Genomic DNA, 20,952 nt, shown 5'->3' with positions numbered 1-20,952 from the left:
ACCCGTCCCTAAAAATCTACCCCGTCCCTACAAAACTACCTGTCCCTACAAAATTACCCTATCCCTACAAAATTACCCTGTCCTTACAAAACTACCCTGTCCCTAAAAAACTACCCCTGTCTCTACAAAACTACCCTTGTCCCTACAAAACTCATCCTGTCCTACAGGTGCCAAGGGTGGGATTGCTGTAGGGAGCACACCCCACAGCTCCCAGTCTTGTTTTCAGCTGCCTGAGCTCCCCGTTCACCCATCCATGCTCAGGGACAAAGGGAAAAGGGCGCTGAGAGGACTCAACAGCGTGGAGCTGAGCCTGCCAGGATTTTGGGGTGTGGAGGGATGTGAGGGGCCAGAGGCAGCCCCAGGCGTGGGATGGGTCCAACCCCTCTGCTCTCCCCAGCACGGATCCATGGGGATGTGCCAGAGGACACCAACCCACCCGGCTCTGTGACAGCTCCTGAGGCACCACCACCCTCCTCAGCCCCTGCAGTGACCCTGGCACGGGGCAGTCCCTGCCCAGGGGAGCTGGCACACACCTGTGGGGTGCCACTATGGACAGGTAGAGCAGGACAGGGGTGCTGGGTGCCAGCAATAAAGGGAAGAGCAGTGACACCATGGCAAATCCTCACAGCAGGGCTGAGCAGAAGCAGCCACACATCACCGCTGCCCCTGTGCCCCTGCCCCAAAATCCCAAATCCCAACTGTTCCAGCTGGAGTTGTGGCAAAACGTCGAAGAGTTTTCCACGCAGCTGAGCCGTGCTCCCCACAGCAACCACGGGCAAGCTGGAGCTGAAATCGTCCTCTGAAAACAGCCCTGCTGCAGCAGTGATGCATTGGAGAGCAGAAGGCTCGGGGTGCAGGACCCCGTGTGCATCCCCTCTGGTTCTGGAGTGTCCCTGAAGCTTCAGCGAGCCCACGAGCCCAAGAGGCCCAGAGGAGGGAGGGAGGACGGCGATGGAGGCGCCGAGGCCCGGCAGCCGCGGGCCTGTCGGGACCACAGGGGCTTTGCAGAGCCAGGCACAGGCTCGTTTTTCTCTCTGCTGATCCCAGCTGCTTCTCGTTGAACCAGTCTGACCATCGGGCCCAGCCAAAACCGATTCATTCATAAGAAAATTGGGAAAGGAGATCGACTCGTCACCCTGACTAATGGGGAACCCGGCCAACAACCTGCTGCTTCCACAGCAGCCCCACATCCTGCCTGCTTGGTTCTTCATCACCCTCCCAGCTCCAGCGCTCAGGGCAAGCTCTGGCCTGGAGCAGGTGGGTGATAAAGTGTCAGAATCTGAGGTATTGATGATCCCCAGATTGTAGAAAGTCTCTGTCTTTCAGCCCCGCTGCCAAAGAAGAAGCCATAATTGGTCTGTGCTGGTTTCCAGGTTGTTTATTCTGTTTATCTCTCACATGTTCTGCTGCCCTGCCCAGCTCTGTCCTGCAGGGCAGCGTGTGGGGCTCTGCCCTCAGTGGGATGTGACAAACATTAAATACCAGAAACTCCCTGGGCTGCATTTACAAGAACGTGCCAATATCTGTCACCTACGTTGGACAGTGTGTCCCCAGCCTGAACCAACAGAAAAATGCCAACACCACAGTGAGACATGGAGGGCATGAAGAAGAAGAAAAAGGACAAGGCACACCCAATTTCCTCCATCTTGTTCCCTTTGGACCCCTAATCTAGAATCCTAAAATTTCACTTTTGCACCTGTGCCACACTTAATTATTACTGATATCAAACACTCAGAGCTTGTAATTGATCCTGTAAGATTGAAAACTCTTTTCCATGGACAGAGATCACAGCCAGTGTCTCTGGGGGCTCTGTCCAGGGGGTTCCTGACCCCTGCCAGGGTCCCAGACCTGCCAGGGCAGCCAGAGGGAAGCTCTGGACTCCCACAATAAAGCAGGAGTTATCTCCTGCAGAAAGTGTCGGCGCATGGCCAGGGGCTGGGATCAGCCGGCAGTGTCTGGCATTTTGCTGATTCCTGATTCGGAAGCAGAGGAAGCATTAAAGCCTTCAGAGCCATCGCTTTCCACGCTGCTCTGCCTTGCATCATCTTCCCAACAGCTTTTAGGGTTGTTTTTTATCTCCGTCCTTCTTCATCCGGCAATAAAAATCTAAACAACCGCCTTTGTGGAGTAGGAAAACTCTGCCTGCTGTAAAAATTGTTTTCTGTGGGGTTTTGTTTTGCGTCATTTTTGTTTATGAGGTCAGTGGAACACAAACTGTGGCGGGGGAGGCTGCAGATGGTGGGGCTGGGAACCCTGGGGTTGGGAGGATGCTGTCCCAAGGGAAGCAAATGAGCTCTGAAGACCAGTCTGGGGCTAATCTTATCTCCAGATGGAGATTAGGATGGGCCAGCAGGAGTTAACAGCCAGGCACAGGGGTCAGAGCAGGACCTGAAGTGCCTCCTCTCCAGGCTCTTCGGTTCACGCTTTGGTTGATGAACTGAAGCAGGGCAGAGTTTATCAGCTTTAAAAACATCTGCCATGATTTCTTAGCTTTGGGCAACACATTGGATTTTATACGAATCTCCCTTAATAAAGGTCCTCTCCTAAAATGCAGATCCCAAGGGAATTTCAGCTCTCCCAGTCAAAAGCCTGTCACACCATCCCTTGCCCCCAGCTCACCTGAGTTTTTAACACCTGACCCTGCAGGCATCAGGACAAGCAAGGCAAACTTCAATTCTTGGGGAGAAACCCACCCTGGGTCTTGAAAATCCCCATTTTTAAGGCAGAAAAGCACCAGCCAGGCCAGTTTGGGTGGGGAAATACCTCAAATCCTGACACTGGGAGGGCTCAGCCTGCTTGATGGTTCCACAGGGAGTGGAAAATGGGACCACGTGAGTCAGAGACAAGCAGAGCTCTGCATATCACAGCCAGCGTCTCTCACCTCTCCCACACCACCCCAACAGGCTGCGGAACAGTTGCCAAATATAAAATTTTCATTTTCCCATCTGGGTTCCAGGGCAGTGATGGAGCATTTTGCATGTGACACTGGTGCAAAGGGATTCATTAGGATTCATCCCCAGCTGTTCCTCCCAGGGGCACCCGGACCCCCAGAATCAGCCCCATGGGCTCATGCAGCCGTGAGCGTGCACCCCACACCTGCTGAACAGGACAGGAAAAACCTGCAAGGGCTGGAAATCTCATTCCCAAGGTGCAAGGGAAAAGCTGTTCACAAAGCTGTTGACAACAGCCCTGTCAGTCCTCACCCCTTCCTCTCCCAGGCTGGGTTCTCACCGATTCTGAAGCTTCCCTGGCATCAGGACAGTCAGCACAGCTTCTATTTAATGCTGAATTTCCCCCTGGGTAGGGGAAAGGTGGAGAACAGGCAGGAGGAGCCTCACAAAGATCTCAAACCTCCAGCAGTGCTGAGGCTCCAACGGGTTTATATTGAAAAAAAAAAAATGAAAGCAAACAGTGCCGATATTCCCTCCTTGGCAACGGCCTACCCTGATACCACTCCTATTATTATACTCTGCAATTAAGTGATAAAGCTGTAATTGCCTTATCTGATGCTGCTGGGCACAGCAGCAAAGCAGGAGCTGGCCTCAAATTCATCACCCTGGGCATTTTAAAGCCACCCTGTCTGAAAGGATTCTCCTGCTTGGTGGACAGATGGGCAGACGGGACCCTACAGCAGCTTCCCCCCTGTGAACAGGGCAGCAGCATCAGCCCTGTGCCCAGGCACTGCCCCGTGCCGTGCCCAGCCCCCAGCCAGGGTGGGAGCACAGGAAACAGAAGGAGCAGCTCTGAGTCCGCTCTGGCTGTGGGAAGGCAGAAGCAGATGGTGGAGGGACCAAACCCACACCCCCAGCGACTCCCCCAGCCCTTCCCACAGCCCTGCTCCAGCATCCTGGGGAGCAGCACCAGGCCAGGCAGCTGGGACAGCCTGGCAGGGCCAGGGCAGTGAGAGCAGCCCTCCAGTGTGGCTCCAGCTGTACCAGTGGGACTGGGGCACTGGATTCAGAGGAAGTGACCCCAATTTTCCAGCCGGATGCCATGGCATAAGGAGCAAAGCCACACCCAGCTGCTCTCGGGCCATAAAAAGCCCAACTTGAGATTTCCATTCACACGTTCATGGCCTCTAAAGGAGCTCTGACAGGCTGTGGCATCTTCCCAACAGCACCAGCCCTGATTTCAGCTGCTTTAAAGTCTGGTGTCCCCGGAAACCTAATCCTTACCATTCTTCCAAGCTTTTTCCTATTTGCCCTCAACATCGATCCTGACCCCGGGAGCTGCCACCAGAACCTCGGGAAAGAAAACTCCAAAATCCTCCCTGGGTGAGCATCTCCCAAAAGTGCCCCGACCCCCTGGCCAGTGAAGGGCAAAGGCTCCGTGCCCCTCAGGGGCCGTGGAGAGGGGCACCGTGCCCCCCTGACAGGGTGGGCAGGCTCCCGCCGGGGAGCAACCACAAGAAAGGCCCGGGCGATTTGCATCGTTAGCATTCTTTCCCTTTTAATAACCCAAGGTGTTACCAGCAACACTGTTGCTGATTTTTATCTCCGCAGCGCCTTTTAAGAGCTCCAATTTGTTTTTCTTGGAGATCTCATTTTGTTTTATTAAAGCTGACACCGAGGAGGGAAAAGGAGACGTTCTGGGCCCAGAACGAAAATATCCCGTTTAAAAACCCCGTATTATTTTCTTGGAAACGCTTCTCCGTTGACTTTAATTAAGCTCTCCCCGGGCTCGCGAGCTTGGCGTGCTTGGCTCTCAGGCAGGTTTAATCCCAGACAAGCTCCCCACACCCCCAGCTGTCCCCACTCCCACAAATCTTAAGAAAGAAAATTGGGCTTCGCTAAAATACATGGATTAATAGCTGGCCCACCATCAAGAACATCCTGACGTTGCCTTTTCGTCACCAGTCACAGCGCAAAGCACACGGCTGCAACTGCTCTGCTCGCCTTGCCAGCAGACCCAACAAGCAGCTTTACTCCCTTATTTTTTTGTTATCTTTTATTGTATTATACTTTTATTGCCATTGCAAGGCTGGTGGGATGCAATTCTTGTGCCTGACTGTGCCCCAGAGCTATCAGGGCAGGCAGGGTGGCCACAGCCTGGCTCTGGTGACCACTGTGCCACTGCTGAGCCTTGTGCTGGGTGCTGCTGTAAAATCAATAATTACCCCCCTCCCCTTGGTAGAAGGAAGCTCTTTAGGGTGATTGCAAACACTCCAAAAGTTGGGAAATCCCAGGAGGGAGCTTGTCTGGGCATCATCTGGTGCATACCCATTATGTAATTACCGTCAATCTTTAATCACAGATGATACTTTTCCATCGGATTCGAATCAGACGGAGCATGGGAAGCACAATCCTCACTGAAGGAGCTGCCATTAGATGTGATTCCCACCTCGCTGGACTCCAGGTTTATTCCCACCTTGCTGAGCTCCCCCTGCTTTGAATGGGTTCTGCACAAAAACCCCCTGTGGCTCCCTGGCAAACACCCACATCCCCCCAAGAGGGAAGGATTTTGCCTCCCTTTTTACACCTGGGATCTGCTAGTGGACAAATTAAGGCCAAGATCTTGAAACAAAAGCTTTGTTTTGGTGCCTGGTGTGACATGACCAAGAAAAGGGCCTTTGGGGATGTCACTGGGCAGGGTGGCCACGTGCCCTGGGTCCCCAGCTCAGCTGGTCCCTGGGATGGGTGGTGGGTGCTGCTCAGAGCGGGTTCCTTGGCTGCAGGCACTGTGGTAGGGCTGTTTCTCCTCCTCGAGAAGGGCCCTGGTGTTTGCCCGGGGCCAAGCCCAACAAGTCAGCCCATGCAGAGAGCGCCCGAGCCGCTCCAGAGCACGCGGGGCTGCCCCCCCGGAGAGGAATCCTGGAATGGCTTGGGTTGGAAGGCACTGCAAAGATCCAGGTCCAACCCCAGTGCCATGGGCAGGGACACCTTCACTGGACCAGCTCGCTCAAAGCCCCGTCCAACCCAGCCTCGGCAAAGCAAGCAAACCCATCACGAACTGCCAAATCCAAACTCAGAGCCAAAAAATCCCAAAGATGCGGAGCAGCAGGGCTTGGTGAGCTTGTCTCCTCCAGGGTGAGGTTTTGCAGCCCAGATTGTCCCAAAACCAAGCAGTGACCCCAGAACAGCCTCCCCACCTGGCTCTGGGCTGCTGCACAGGGAGCTCCCGTTGCAGCCGTGGGGTGCAGTGCTCCTCTGCCCGCGCCCTGCAGGGTGCAGGGATGGAGGTACGGGTTAGCCCCGAGGGGCAGCTCCCCTGCGGCGTGCAAGGGGGTGCTGGGGCTGCCCTCCTGCCACAGCGTCCTCTTGGTGATCCCACACGGGGCTGGGAGGCTGCTCACAGCATGCTGGGCTGCTCCTTGCACAGAGGCCAGCGTGGCGTGGCATGGCATGGCATGGCACAGCTGCCAAGGATGCCCAAGATGAGTTCCAGCAGAACAACTCAGGGCTGTAACCCAGCAGCTCTTCCCAAGGGGTTTTCCCCGTGTTTCATCCCGCTCCAGCTCTTGAAGGATGTGCTGGGCACACGGGGCAAGCTCGTGCATCGGGTAATTTTTGAGGGATCTGCAACTAAAAGGGTAAGGGCGGGAGGAAAACCCCGCAAACGTGCGGGTGGAATGCAGGGCTGTGCCACCCTGCCCGCGGGGCGCACGGGGGAGGCCGGGGCAGCGCAGGGAGCCCCGGGCGGGCCGGGCGTGCGGGCAGCGCCGGCCCCGCGGCTGGCAGGACCTGTTGTGCGAGGTGCCGGGGAGAGGCTGGAATGGCTCTCGCCTGCGAGCGTGTTGCAGCAATTCCCAGCACACGTCATGGGCGTTTTGCAACCGCCCCAGCTGTCTCGGGCTGGATGCGCCGCCGAAAGGGCCGCGGAGAACCCAGCCTGGCACACAACTCTCCACCAGCCCTTCATCCGCGGGGCTGAGTGCCAAAGGGCAGCATCTCCTTCCCTGGCAATAGGGAATAATCAATCCTTCGAGGGAGAGCAAGGGAAAACCCAACAAATCCCTGCTGTGCTGGGTGCAGCAGCCTATCTGCATACGTGCTGCGCTGGTGTCCAGTCTTCTTGGCCCATTGCCGTGGTGATGCCATGGGATGCACATCCCATGGAGATTCGGGGAAGAGTGATTCCTCAGGGAAAACACCGGCTGCAAGATGTGGGTGAGTGGCCTCTGTGTCAGCTGGGAAATTCTGGCATCCTCCTCTGTGCTCTGACCTGCTCATAAGAAACCCCTGAAGGGTGATCATTCCAAAAAAAGTGAGTGGGAGACACTGAGGTTTTTGGTGATGTGCCAGAAAATTCCATATGGCACCCGGACAGCAGCAGCCAGCAGTGGGCAGAACACCAGTATGGTTGGATTTGGTGATCTTAGATGCTTTTTCCAAACTATTCCCTGATTGTGGAGGCAGGGTAGAGTCTCCTGTGATTCCAGAGACGGCGCACAGCTTTGGAAGTGCCCATGGCATCTGCCACCAATGTCCCCAACAGCCATGTGTCACCTCATCTGGCCGCGCTGTCACCCTGCTGCTGGCCTGTGCCACGCTGGCTGAGGTCCCCAGGAGTGACTGGGATAAAACAGCAAAAGGCTCCTCTGGGCTTGAATCCACACAGTGCCAAATCCTGCCAGGCACGGCAGCAGTGCCACTGTCCCACCGGGGTCACCACCCTGTCGGCACGCCAGGAGCGGGTCTGGCTTGTGCACCCAGGGAATTTCTCCCGTGCACACCATGGGATACAAAATCAGCCCTGGGAGGTGAAAGCCAGGCAATTCCTCCTTCCCCAAACTGCCCTACAGGGAATTCAGCTCCACATCCACCGGTCCTGGTGGTCCCCATCACACCACCAGATCTTTTGGAAGACTGGTTCTGGTGGGATGGGGTGATTGATAGTGCTGCCTCACCGTGGGATAATCCCTGGGAACAGAGTCTGAAGACTCTGGATAAGCAGGGAGAGAGCCAGAGGGGTGTCCCAGGGACACGGGCAGGTGACAAGGCCCACGTGAGCCATGCCCAGCCAGCCCCTGGGCACTGCCAGAGAGGTCAGTGGCACCTCCCAGCCACGGGGCTTGGTCCAGCCTGATGTGTTAGGTCTGGTCTAAGGTGTAGGGTGAGAACCATCCCAGCTGATGGGCGGCTTCCAGCTGCTGAGGGGTTTTAAGGAAATTAAAAGGTGACTTTTCAAACTTGTGATTTCTCCCCAAAAGAGGAAATGAAATTGTTCCTTTGCCTTGCACTGCATCACTCCCCATTGTCACTTCGTGCCACCACATCCATCCCAGCCCTGTGATCTGCAGCACTAACCCCTTCACCCTCCAATCCCTCCTCCTCCTCCTCATCCTCCTCCTGTTCCCAGCCCTGTCTCAGTGATGGATTTGCAACTCAGCACCTTCAAATTTTAACCTGTGCCCAAACCCCACAGAGTGGAGGTGGTTTTGTTCATTTAGTTCCAGCTAAAAGGACCAAAAAACTCCAAGCCAACTGCACAACTCTATGTCTCACTTCATAAGCCACAGGAGCTGCCACTGCTCAAGGACAATAGCCACCAGGAAATACAACCTTACATCTTCTTGGCTGCCTGGTGGAGGACACTTAGAAGTAAATTAAAAACCACTAAAATGGCAAATGTGCTGGCTGAGAGGGCCCCTGCAGTCTTGAAAAACAAGAACCTCCCTTAGAAACAGCACTCCGGCCTCCTAATAACCTTAATCGCTCCCGACAGCCCCAAGAACCAGGTTTAACAACATGACTGGGCTTTGTTTGCTTTTCAGGCTGCTTTATCTCACACGGCACCTTGCAATCAGCTCAGGCAAAACCCCAGTTCCTCTGAAACTCCCCCGTTTCCCTGTAGTCACAAACTCCAGCTCCCAAAACAGAGGCCGGGGCAGAGCCTGGTGCTGGCACGTTGGCATCCCACCATGGGAAACCCCCAGTGTATCTGGGAAGGCTCTGTGCTGCCCTTTGTACTCTCCAGCTTGCAGGGCAAGGTAATAAAAACATCTTCTTTAATATCTTCTTGCTGGATTTACATTCCCATCTGGGCTACATAAATATTGTTCATGTCAGTGCGTCCCTCCGTGGGGTTAGAGGAGGGTTGGGAGCCCGGATGGACATGGGAAAGGCCCCAGGAATGCTCAGGCCCACAGCACCCTTGGACAATAAAGCAGTGAAACAGCATCAGCACAGCACCCTGGTAATCAGTAAAAGCTCCAAATCCTGCAGATTTGGGTAAGAGGATGACGACCACAGTGTCACCTTCAGGAGATGGGAGCCTCCGAAAGGCCAGCCATGGACAATGACCCCATCACCCCAGTTTAGCTGGGATCATGTCCAAGAATTACCTCCTGCAATCAAAGCAACGTGGCCAACAGGTTGAGGGAGGAGATTCTCCCCCTGCTCTGAAGGGGCTTCAAGAGAGCTGGGCAGGGAGAGGACAAGGGGGAATGGCTTCCCACTGCCAGAGGGCAAGGTCAGATGGGATATTGGGAAGGAATTCCTCCCTGTGAGGGTGGGCAGGCCCTGGCACAGGTGCCCAGAGCAGCTGTGGCTGCCCTGGATCCCTGTAAGTGCCCAAGGCCAGGTTGGACATCGGGGCTTGGAGCAACCTGGGACAGTGGGAGGTGTCCCTGCCATGGTGAATGTGGTGATTTTTAAGGTCCCTTCCAACACAAAGCACTCTGTATTTACCCTCACCTTGGGATTTCTCTTCCCAGCTCCTAAAGCTCCAGCCACGCTCACCCACCCACAGAATCTTCTTCAGCCGAGACAGGAGTGCAGGGCTTCTCCTCCCCCTCTTTTGTATGACTGCTAGCACTGAATGCTTTGTTTTCTCCAAAAAAACCCCTTGCTCTTACTTACCAAGCCTTCGTTACAATGCTGGAGTAAAAACAGCCTTTTCCAGCTGTGCTCACCTGTCCTAAGGATGTGAAATCAGCACAAAGAAATTCCCCAGCAAAACGGATGGGAATTGAGGAATAAAGGTGACATCAGCCTGGCTCAGGATCTGGTGACTCAAGTCCGTGCACCTTTCCAGCTTCCCTAAGCACAGGGAGCTCCAGCAGCCTCTGCTCCCTGTCTGGAGCTGGGCTAAAGGGGGGAAGCTGTTCCCCAAGTTTTTGCACACAGATCAGGGGATGCTGATGGACACAGAGATGCACTCAGAGGAGCTGCAGCCAAACCAGACCAGCTCCTCAGGCCATCTCTCCAAATGCTTTCAGTTCCATTTCCAGGCACCAAAACATTAAATATTAAGTGAAGAGAGTTAATCTATACCTGGGATATTGACACAAAGCAGAGGAGGGGAGAAGAAAAAGATAAATAGACCATTAAAAAAAAAAACCAAACCAACAAAATCTGTGTGCCTCTGCAGGCTGTCCCACCAGGGCTTTTCAGACCTCGTGTACGGCACAAAGGATGTGTTTGGAGGAACAAGATGCACCAAGAAATGTCACTCTCCTTGCTCTGCCCAGGTAGCTGGAGCACTCTCTGGGACCTTTGGGTGGCACAGCCCTGGTGGGGGACAAGGCCACCTTGTTGTCCCCCCTCCCAAGCTTGGGGCACATCCAACAGTGGCAGAGCAGACTCTGAGAAAAGAAGGTTCATGCCCTGTCAATGCTCACCAGGACTGTGCTGCCACTCAAAAGGGCTTTTGGAGCTGAGGAAGATGAAGGTGCTGGGCTGGGCCCTTGGCTCAGTGTCAGCCCTCACTGTGGGATCAGCACCGGGACAGCCACGGCTCCGTGGATCCCTCAGCACCGGAACGAGCCTTGTACAACCGGAGGCAAACGTCACCACTCATCTCCCAGCAAACACCCTCAAGCATCACTCAACACCTCTCCAGCAAAGCTGGATTTTTTTTTTTTTTTTTTTTTTTTCCTGGCTGAGTGCTCACATGTATATTATTTTTTTTTTATTCCGGTCTCAGCATTCCTCCACTCCCCCCGCAAGAAAACAAACCCGAAAGCTCAGAGAGTTGCCTTGCAGGCCCCGCGCTGGCGTCCCGCGGGGAAGGGGCACGCGGTGGTCGCAGCAGCCCGCCCGCCCCAGCCCGCCGTGCTTGTTGACATAGGCAGCACAGTATATTTCTTTAAAGAGAGGAGCCTATGCATTCGATGCATTGCTGCCACAGGGTTTGTTTTCAAAGCCTGACCCCAGACCTGAACTCCACGGATCCTGCGTTTCTCAAGATCAAACGCAAGAAAACGTGACCAATGCAAACAAGAAATAAACCTTGATAATTATAGCCGGGGCGGCTATTGTTTAGTGCCGACTAGCACCCGCTTTAGCATAAACAGAACCCTATTTTTAAAGGGATGCCTGACCAGCTGACAGCATTACTCCCCATTTTGCCTCCAAACCCTCTGCTTGATAGAAACCCACCTCCCTGAGACCTGAGGAGGTTTAAGAGCAGAGACAAAAGGCTGAGCCATGCCCACAGCCGTGCTGGATGCTGGGGCTGGAGCAGGGAGTGGATCCTCATCCTCCCAAGCTGCTCCCTGTTGGCGTGGGGATGAGGGGCTCCCTGGGGTCCGGCTGTTGCCTGCAGCTGGCGGGCTCACAGTGACGTCGGAGGACAAACAGACAGCACCGGTCTTTTCAGGAAGGCCGTATCACTTAGCGCTTGGAAAGGAGCTACGATATTTTCCTGATTATGTTTGCACGCAAACGAGCGCCGCGGGGAAATTATGCAATGCCGAGCGGGGAGGGGTGGGAGCGAGGGAGGAAGGGCTGGAGGGGGGCTCCGGGCTGCACCCCGCTGCCCTCAGCCCCAGCCAGTGCAGCTGCAGCCCCGGAGGTGCCGCAGATGGATCCGCCACCGCCGCCGGAGCCTCGGCACCGCAGCCTTGGAGCCGCGACTCGGTTATTAGCGGCCTCTTCATTAAACACCCAGACCAAAAGGCAAATATTCGTCACCCAGGCAATTTAATTACCCAGCCTGGGTTCACCTAGCGCACCCACACGCCTTTCTTTTTGGAGGCCTCTGTGCGGTCATAGCCTTAAATAAATAGATGGCAGGAGCAAGAGGCAGATGCTGACTCCTACAACCTCTGTCTTGGGCACAAAGCCTTTAAACCACCCGAACTTGCAGTATTTAATTTCTTTTGTTACCGCTTTTACCTTCAGAGCCCTGCCTTAGGCTTTCTAGATACAATCACATGCAGCAGGAAACAGAGAGCTACACTATGAGCTTCCTGGGCATCACATGCGCGCACACACAACACACACACACACACTCCCAGCCCATCCATCACCCTAATTACAACCGGCCACACGTCCGCAGCTCGCTGTGGCACTCCGTTAGTACCCGTAATTACATGGTCCCATAGTTTCCCTGGTAAGAGTATCACGGAGTTAATTTGGGATTCTAGATGTGGTGGATCCCGTAATGAATTTCATCCTGGCGCGCTCCCCGCTGCACTCGCCGGCCATGCGCCAGCTGAGGGAGGGAGCGTGGGCAACGCTGGTCCCCAAAACAAGGCTTGAAGGTCCTTACACAGCCCTGGCACTCATCTCTCCCCTGCACACCCCTGGCTGCTGCCCACGTCCCAGCCAGAGTCAGGACAGCATTCCCTCAGTATCAAGTGCTCGTCTCCACCTGGCAGATGAGAGCAAGGTGGGCCATGGGTGTCCATCACGGGGATGGATGTGATCTTCCAGGGGGGACAGCAGGACCTGGGACAAGGCTGGGCTGCCCAACACTGGTGTCCAGCTGAGACCACCACGCCAGCAGGCTGGTGTCCCTCTGCCAAGTCTACTTCAACAGCAGGGTCGTGGCAGCAAGAAACAACCCTGTTCTCTGTATTAACCCTACCCAGTCTGCACCCTGGCCAGGCCTGTCGGTCCTACCAAAACTGGGTAGGTCCTACCAAAGCTGGGTGCGGTCCATGGATCTTGCTTTTCAGGGATGCTGGAGACCCCGCGCTGCCCTCGCAGCGACCGCGCAGGTGGCGCTGCCAGCCCTGCCCTGTGCCGGCCGTCCCACTGAATGGACACGGCTCGGAGGGAGCGTCCCAGCAGGGCAGATGCTCTCCTGGAGCCACCCCCGGCCAACGAAGCACACAGATAGAAAGCTTGAAAACTCACGAAAGAGAACAATAATAAAGAAAACTAGAGGGGGCTGCTCACACCCAGCAGCTGATTCACCAGTGCTGCTCTGCTTTACCCCAAGACACACCGGCAGGACAAGATACGGGCGTGTTTTTCATCCGAATTACTTTTAATTGAGTACATCGGAGCTTAGAAACACATGATGCTGTCGGAGATAAATATAGCCACGGCTACGAGGATAGAGGGGGCAGGGAGCAATCGAGGTTCCACACAGCCCAGAAGGAGCTTCCAGCTCCGGCAGGCAGCGCCGGCCGCGCCGCCTCACCTTTCCCCGTTCCGCTCGGGCATCCCCGCTCCGCTCGGGCACTCCCCGCCCGCACTGCCCGGCCGGGGAAGGGGCCGCGGAGCCCATACCTGTTTTAAACTCTAGCGCCGGATCCTCCTTCCCCTCGCCCAGGTCGCTCTGCAGCATCATGTAGAGGATCCCGAAGGAGTTGTGGATGCCGAAGATGGAGCCGTTGCACCAGGCGGCGGCGAAGACCACCACCCAGCCGAAGCCGCCCTCGGGGGGCTGGAAGGGCGCGGCGACCCCGCTCTGTCCCTGCTCAGCCGCGGCCCCGGCCCCGGCCCCGGCCCCGGCCCCGGCCCCGGCCCCGGCCCCGGCCCCGGGCTCGCTGTCGCCCGCCGCCGCCGGCACCTTCTCGTCGCGTTGCGCCATCGCGGCCGCGCTCCGGCCGCCGCCCGCCGCCCGACTGCCCCGCAGCCGGTCCCACATGCCCGCCGCCCCCCCCGGCCGGCCCCCCCGCCCGCCCCCTCCTGCCGCAGCCTCACTCCCCGCCTCCCCTCCGCCGCCTCCATCCTCCTCCTCCTCCTCCATCGCGCCGCTCGGCCCCCGCGTCCCTACCTGCGGCGGGGGCCGCCCGCCCGCCCGCGCCCCCCTCCCGTCCCCCCGCGGCGCTCAAAGGCGGCCCCGCGCCCGGCCGCGGCCCCGCATCGCCCGCCGAGCCGCCGCGCCGCCCCCGCCGCCGCATCCTGCGGCGGGCCCGGCCCGGGGCGGGCCCCCGCCAGCGCCGCCCCCGCGGGGCCCGGCGGGGCGCGGGGGGCTGCGGCCAGCGCGGGGGAGCCGCCGCCGCCCCCCGGCCCCGCACGGCGCCCCGGCCGCGGGGCATCCCGCGGGGCATCCCGCGGGGCATCCCGCGGGGCTCTCGGTGCCCCGCCGGGGGGATGCTGCCGCTCCCTCCGCCCCGCGGCGAAGCCCCCGGAGCCGCCCGAGCAGGTGGCAAACAGCCGGCGAGGGGATGCGTTTCCTCCCACGCCGGGCAGCCCGGTGGGATTTTTGGCGTGCCCTACCCCGAAAAGTTCGCAGAGCGTCTGTGTGACACCAGCCCGGCTTCTTGCTGGGGGAAGCCGCCGGCATCACCCCGGCAGCGGGGCTGTCCCCAGGGCCGCGGGTCACCCCACGCTGCCTTCTCCCGGCGGGATAGCGGCGGCCACCCAAACCCAATGATTTTGGGAGCTGTTCCCTCGCCTCTGACTTGTTTTGCAGCAAGCTCTGCTTTTTCCCTTCTTTCAATAAATAATTACGAATCCACCAATATATTAAAGCCTGTCTTTTCACACGCTGAAGGTATTTATGCTTTCATATACGCCAAGTCTGAGTTATTATTCTTTCTTTCCCCTAATGGCTGTGTCAGTGTCAGATTCCTATCAGAGTAAAAGAATACATCCCAACCTCCCGCTGCTCTTTCTTTACCTCCAGGGATATTAATTACAGGGCAGGGTGCGGAGCGGCAGGGAGGCGGCGGCAGGGCCACACCATCTCCCTGCCTCTCCCGAAGCCGGAGAGCAGCACTCGGCCACGGGCTGCGGCTTGGGAACACTTTTGTCTACGTGCTGCGGCTCGCCGGGCTTGGAGAACCCCTCTGGGACACGGCTACAGGCAGAAAAAAACCTCTCCTCGGCCTTCCCGCCTGCTCCCGCCGGCAAATCACTGCCAGCCCCATCGCCATCCGCTTCCTCCCGGGCAGAGGATGAGGAGCAGCGGCTCTGCCCGGCTCTGAGCAGCCGCTGTGAGCGATGGCGAGACCCGGGCCGGAGGGATGCGCCCATGGGGAGCGCGGTCTCCTCGCCTCGCCTTCCCTCCCGGGCACGGCGCCGATGGAGGAGCCCAAATCACCCCGCCCGGTGGGCTGCCCGGCGGGAACGCCGCGCTCAGGTCAGCCTCGCTGCTGGAGGAACTGCATTTTTATTTCCCTTCCTCCCTGGTGGAGTCTCCTCCCCGGATCCCCATCTCCACAGCGTGGCCGGGGGAGGCTTGGGAGGTTTGGCAGCATCTTCCACTGCCCTCTGCCGACGCAACGAGCAGCTAAATTTTAATTTCCGCATCATCAGAAAGCCTGCTCAGGTTCCTGGCCTGCTGGTTTTATTTTGTTAAGCTAAGCCCCTGCAAACTGACGGAGAAGGGACCTGGGGTACCCCGGGTGGTTCACAGGGAAGCTGCCCCCCAAAATGTTAATTCTCCACAGCAGCAAAGCAAGGCTGGATTTAAAACAGCAATGAGAGAGGTGGGAGAGCTCTTTGCCATACAAAACACCGTGTTATGGAGACTCCTTTCCTCTGGAGCTGCAGGAGGCTCTCACAGAGTGGGAAACAGGAGGTTAATACTTCTTGAACCTTGAGCCAGACGCAAAACCCAGGGAGCAGCATCTCTCCTGGATGTTGCCTGCACGGTGCCTGGACAGAGCATTTTTTATCCCAGGCATCACTGGGCTGGACTGGACCAGTGAGCCTGAGGAGTAAAATCACAGAAGGGGCTGAAAAAGTTGGGGTTAAAAGTCTGGGCTGTGTGAGATGATGGAGGTTTCATGGAAGAGAGAGATGCAGCTTGGGAAGATTTGGGAAATCCAGGCAGGAACAGCTCTGCTGTAAGAACACGGAGCATCCCACCCAGAGGCTCTGCAGCTTCACAACCACAAGATGAAAGAAACACTGAGGAAAACCCTGCTCTTCCCTGGTTGGAGTCAATGCTAAACCCCCTTCTGTGTCTGCCACATGGTTTCCCTCAAAGCCCTGAGCCTGCCAGCTTGGTGAGGGATGCAGTGGATGGCAGCAGCACCTCCAGGCTCTCCAGATCCACATTTGGCATCCCTGGAGAGCTGGCAGGGAGCACCTCATGTCACAGCTGACGAGCCCCCGGCCACCCGGGCAAGGCGTAGCTGCCAGCAGCGTGTGCTCAGCTCCCAGCTGTGGTGCCAGAGGGATTGGCTCCTGCTCAGTGTGTGTGCCTGCGTGTGCAGAAGGGGAGCAGGAATGGAAATACCTGTGCAAACAGCTTGGGAAGTGCTGGGGGAGGACGTGGCCTCAGAGAATACAAATCCCCAGCGGCTTTGCAACCTGGCTTGGTTTTAGTGACATGGGGACGATGCCTGAAATTTCAGCTTTCCTATTTTCCAGACTCTGTGCTGCATTAGTATGTAACTCTGAACTTCATGTAAAGTGTTAGCACGTTCTCCTCACAGTTCAGTCAGACAAAACAATCCTTTTCCAGCCCCAGAACCAAGGACACCGCTGCAGCTTCAGGCCCAAAAGTGCAAAAACAGGGAATGGAGGAGAGCAATCTGGGAGGCTGGGACTGCATCACCTGGAGCTCTAATTGGACAATTAACCCCAAAATGGAAATGGACCAAAACTTTAAAAACTGTGAAAACTCCTGACTTGGGTCCATCTTGGGTGGAGCCTCAGCCGGGCTCTTGCACTGCCCAAGGTGAATCCTGTGAAGGCCTTTTAACAAATCCCTGCTTTATTCCTTTAACTCTGTCCAGCCTCTGTTGCAGGAGCCTCTCAAGGCACCAGGGACATGTAGGGTTGTCCTGAGGACAAAACCTCATTGACAGCATCTGCTGCAGGGCCAAAAGCTCCAGGAAAACGTCTCTAGTGGTGAGCAGCTCTCAGCAGAGACATTCACATGTTTGGCACAGCCCCTTCCTGTCATTAGCAATGCTCCTTTCTTTAGACTGGAGCTGTAGTTAAGACAGTTGCTGCATCTGGCCTGGCAGACACTGTCCCAGAGAAAAAAGTATCTCGGGGGCAGTCTTATCCCTCCCTGGCAGGGATACTGGAATGCATCTGGAGTCTGGAGCCCAAGGCTTGTCCCAGGGAGAAGGCAGAGAGGGGACCAGCACACTGCAATGTCCTTCCTCTGCCTGACCTTCCCAGTGCTGGGAATCAAAAATATCACAGGTGGCATTTTCCACCTTTTTGGCAAGATTGAAGTAGATTCTACTTAGCTTGGCTGAAAAATGAGACAATTTAGAAATGCTGGTGTGAGCAGTGGGTTTTCAGGGAGCCATGTGCCACCAAACCCCACACTTGGCTTCATTTTGGCAGTGGAAATCACAGCACCGTGTCCACTCCAGTGGCTCCAGGCTGGGTGGGGAACATGGTGCTGCTCAGACACTGCTGCCCTACCTGATTTTTCATACAGCTGAGCAAAACCACTGTTTCTGGCCCAAACAGAGGAACAGGGTGGATCTGTGTTGTATTAAAGGGCTTCTGGAGCCACACAGCTGCCTGCTCACCTTCAACCATCCAGCTGCAGAGGTGTGGAGGGCATTTTCTGAGCGTGCCTCACCGGTTTCCCACATTTCCTTTGAAATAGGAGCTACAAGGGCACGTTCCTGTGGGGAAGTGGAAGTTCCTGCCCAGCCCCACCAACCCCAACCACGACGCAGCCGCCAGCGGCCGCCCCAGCTCTGCCACGTAACCCCACAGGACCTCGGCACGAGGTGCCAGAGATGCTCTGCTGATGGGAAGAGCTCGAGCCGGCACACAAAGGAGGCAAGGATCCAGCTGTAAATTAATATTTTATAGAACACCAAGAAAAATCAGAGAGGCTAATTACAGCGATAATCATCGCGGCCCGGAGGCATTTCCATGGAAGTCAGGAATTACCCAGGATTACCTCAGCCCTCGCAGCAGCCCGCGCGGGAGGCGAGCGCGTGCGGCCGTGCCACGGCACCCAGCACCTCCTCCTGGGCCAGCTGGGGGTCCACGACCCAAAATGAAGAGCTTTGGCAGCCTCCTGGCATCCCACTGCAGCTGCACAGCCTTTGGCTTGCTGAGCTGGCTGGGGTGGATGGAGGGATGGTGGGGTTTGGGGCTGGGTGCTCCCCTGGGCCCCACTGTACCTGTTTGTCCCCAGTGTCACTGATGTGGGAGCCACCGCTGACCTCAGGCTGCTCAAAACCCTGAGGGGTTCAGGGAACCACTGGCAAAAACTTTGTGGATGTGCCCCCAGGGAATGTTTTTCCTATGGTTCATTAATTTAGTGTTATTAACTGATATTTGCATAATTTATCCAGTGATGGAATGAATTCCCTTAGGAAAGGGTGAATTCCCCATCAGCTTCTCACTTTGGAGGATGGGGGCACTGGCCAGCTCCAGCATGGCACAAAGGTGGTTCATGGCAAGCCTGGAACATCTCTGGGAGCTGCATGGCCAGGAGCTCTGCAGGCTGCTGTCCCACAGCCCAGGACAAAGCCAGGCCAGGCACCTCCAGGGGGAGCGGCTCGGGGAGCAGAGAAGCCTTGGTGCAGCTGCTTTGTGCCCCTGAGCTCGAGCAGAGGACACTGCTGGTCTGACACACAGAAAAACTCGGGTGAAGCCCCACGTGTGCTGTGCCCAGAGCGGGGAAGAGCCTGGGCTGAGGCTGGCCCCGGGCTGAGGGTGCTGAAGGTGCACAGATCTGTGGGTGCCTCTGTCTGCCCCCTCCCCTCCCCCTGCCCTCACCCTCCCGAGCTGTCTGTGCCCCTCGGGCTCGGGGCTGTGAGAGCACCCAGGATTACAGGAGATGGTCTGGGGGCTCCAGGGGCTGAAGCCTGGGCAGTTGTGCCACCTCTTGGGTTTGCTCCTGGCGCTTCGAGGGTGTGTGATGTGCTGAGCTGCTCCTGGCAGCGCTGAGAGCTCCGGGGCTGCTCCGAGCGGGCTGCGGGCACCGAGGGCTGCGGGCAGGAGGGGGCAGCTCTGTCCTGGGGCACGGCAGAAGGACTGCTCGCCCTTCCCGTCCAAAAGTGAGTCCCCAAATCCCTGCCTGGTGATATCGCAAGTTGTGCTCTCCTGGGAGCAGCATTAGCCTCCTCGCCCTGACCGGCCGCACTTCTGGCTCTGGCTCATGAAAAATTTCTATTTCATTTCTTGAGACGAGAACACCTCTGGTAGCACTAGCACAGGAACAGGACAGCTTGGCCAAGGCAGTCCAGGATGAATCTAAAATCTCCAGCCGAGTGTCCGCTGCTCGGGGAAGGTCCCTGGGGACACTGGCAGGAGGGACGGGAGTGAAGCGGGCGTGGGCTGCAGGGCTGCCCGAGCTCCCCCGGGCACGGCAGGGCTGCCCGAGTTTCTCCGGGCACGGCAGAGCTGCCCGGGCTCCCCCGGGCACGGCAGAGCTGTCCGGGCTCCCCCGGGCACGGCAGGGCTGCCCGAGTTTCTCCGGGCACGGCAGGGCTGTCCGGGCTCCCCCGGGCACGGCAGGGCTGCCCGAATTTCTCCGGGCACGGCAGAGCTGCCCTTACACCGCTGCCTGCAGAAGAGACGGGCTTTGGGCTGGGACACAGCCTTGTGCCAGACCCCTTGGTCCAGCCTAGTGAGTGCTCAGGAGATGGCAGCTGTCCCCTTTGAGGTGCCCTCGCCCTTCATCCATGCCGGGTTTCTCTTCCTGAGGAGCACCGGGAGCCTGATGTGCTGGGGATGAGGAGCTCTCCCCGCTGCCTCCACGCTGCTGGATGCGGCGCCTTCCTGACAAGCACGGCTTAATCCCGCCCTGGAGCGCTCCGTGAAGGAATCAAAGCGTGAGTCATCTCCCTCCAAACCTCAAACCGTGTCACAGATTATCCCTCGTGCTGCTGAAGTTCTTTCTTCCCCCACACGCCTGAGTGCAAGGGAAGCAAACGCGTTTCGCACATCGCAGCTCCCGCACAGCTCGGGCCACCTGCGTCTGTCCCGGCTCGCTCTGCCCTCTAGTAGCGACTGCACTTACAGCAGTCGTAGAATCACGGCATCGTGGAATTGCTTAGGGTGGAAAAGCCTTCATCCATTCCCCCAGCACCGCCAAACCCAACATTAACCCGTGTCCCCAAATGCCACAGCTTTACGTCCTTTATATTCCCCCAGGGACGGTGACTCTGTCACTGCTCTGGGCAGCTGTGCCAGGGCACAGCCCCTGCAGTGAAGAAATTTTCTTTAATGTCCAATCTAAACCTCTCCTGGCCCAAATTGGGCCATTCCCTCTCCTCCTGTCCCTGTTCCCTGGGAGTAGAGTCCCATCCCCCTGGCTGTCCCCTCCTGCCAGGAGCTGTGCAGAGCCACAAGTCCCCCCTGAGCCTCCTTTACTCCAGGCTGAGCCCCTTCCCCAGTTCCCTCAGCCTCTGCTGGTGCTCCAGCCCCTTCCCAGCTCCATTCCCTTCCCTGGACATGCTCCAGCCCCTCAGTGTCTCTCTTGAGGGGCCCAGAACTGCCCGCAGGATCTGAGGTTTGATTTGTGGGTGCCCTGCTCTGCTGCACCCCCAGCCTCCAGCCCAGAGTTCCCCTTGGCTGCCCTGGCTGGGCAGGGGCATGGCCAGGGATTTAAGGGCTGTGGGGTCACTGGAGCCTGCCCTGGCTCTGCTGGCATCCTTGGCATGGACATGCAGCTGCCACGGGCAGAGCTGTGTGGTTTTCCTGCAGTCTTAGCTCCTGAAGGAGTAATTCACCTCTCTCCTTTGCCAGCTAGAAAAATCCCTGCTGGTCACTGGGGCTGGAGCGTGGACGTAGCCTGGAATGGGTTTGGTGTGGCTGGAGTGGGCTGGGAAGGGCAGAGCTTTGAGGTGGGGTTAGTGAAAGTTGTCCCTGCCATGGCAGGGGTGTTGGGATTGGATGGTGTTTAAGGTTACTTCCAACCCAAACCATTCTGGGATTCTAGGACTCCCAG

The 20,952-nt window shown here is 57.2% G+C and overlaps 1 protein-coding gene across 1 annotated transcript in view; it reads right to left on the bottom strand.

Moving 5' to 3' along the window:
• The window catches only part of SLC16A2 (solute carrier family 16 member 2), a 36,875-nt gene extending 23,111 nt beyond the window's left edge, over positions 1–13,764 (bottom strand). The window contains exon 1 of the mRNA XM_021525283.3: positions 13,404–13,764. Within this exon, the coding sequence (XP_021380958.2) occupies positions 13,404–13,764 (361 nt within the window). The remainder of the gene's footprint in view (positions 1–13,403) is intronic.
• Between the last annotated feature and the right edge of the window lie 7,188 nt (positions 13,765–20,952).

Source organism: Lonchura striata, chromosome 14 (genome assembly GCF_046129695.1).
Source record: "Lonchura striata isolate bLonStr1 chromosome 14, bLonStr1.mat, whole genome shotgun sequence".
In the NCBI taxonomy this organism is placed as follows: domain Eukaryota; kingdom Metazoa; phylum Chordata; class Aves; order Passeriformes; family Estrildidae; genus Lonchura; species Lonchura striata.
The sequence above is the reverse complement of the archived record's forward strand: the minus strand, read 5'-3'. Positions and strand labels throughout refer to the sequence as shown.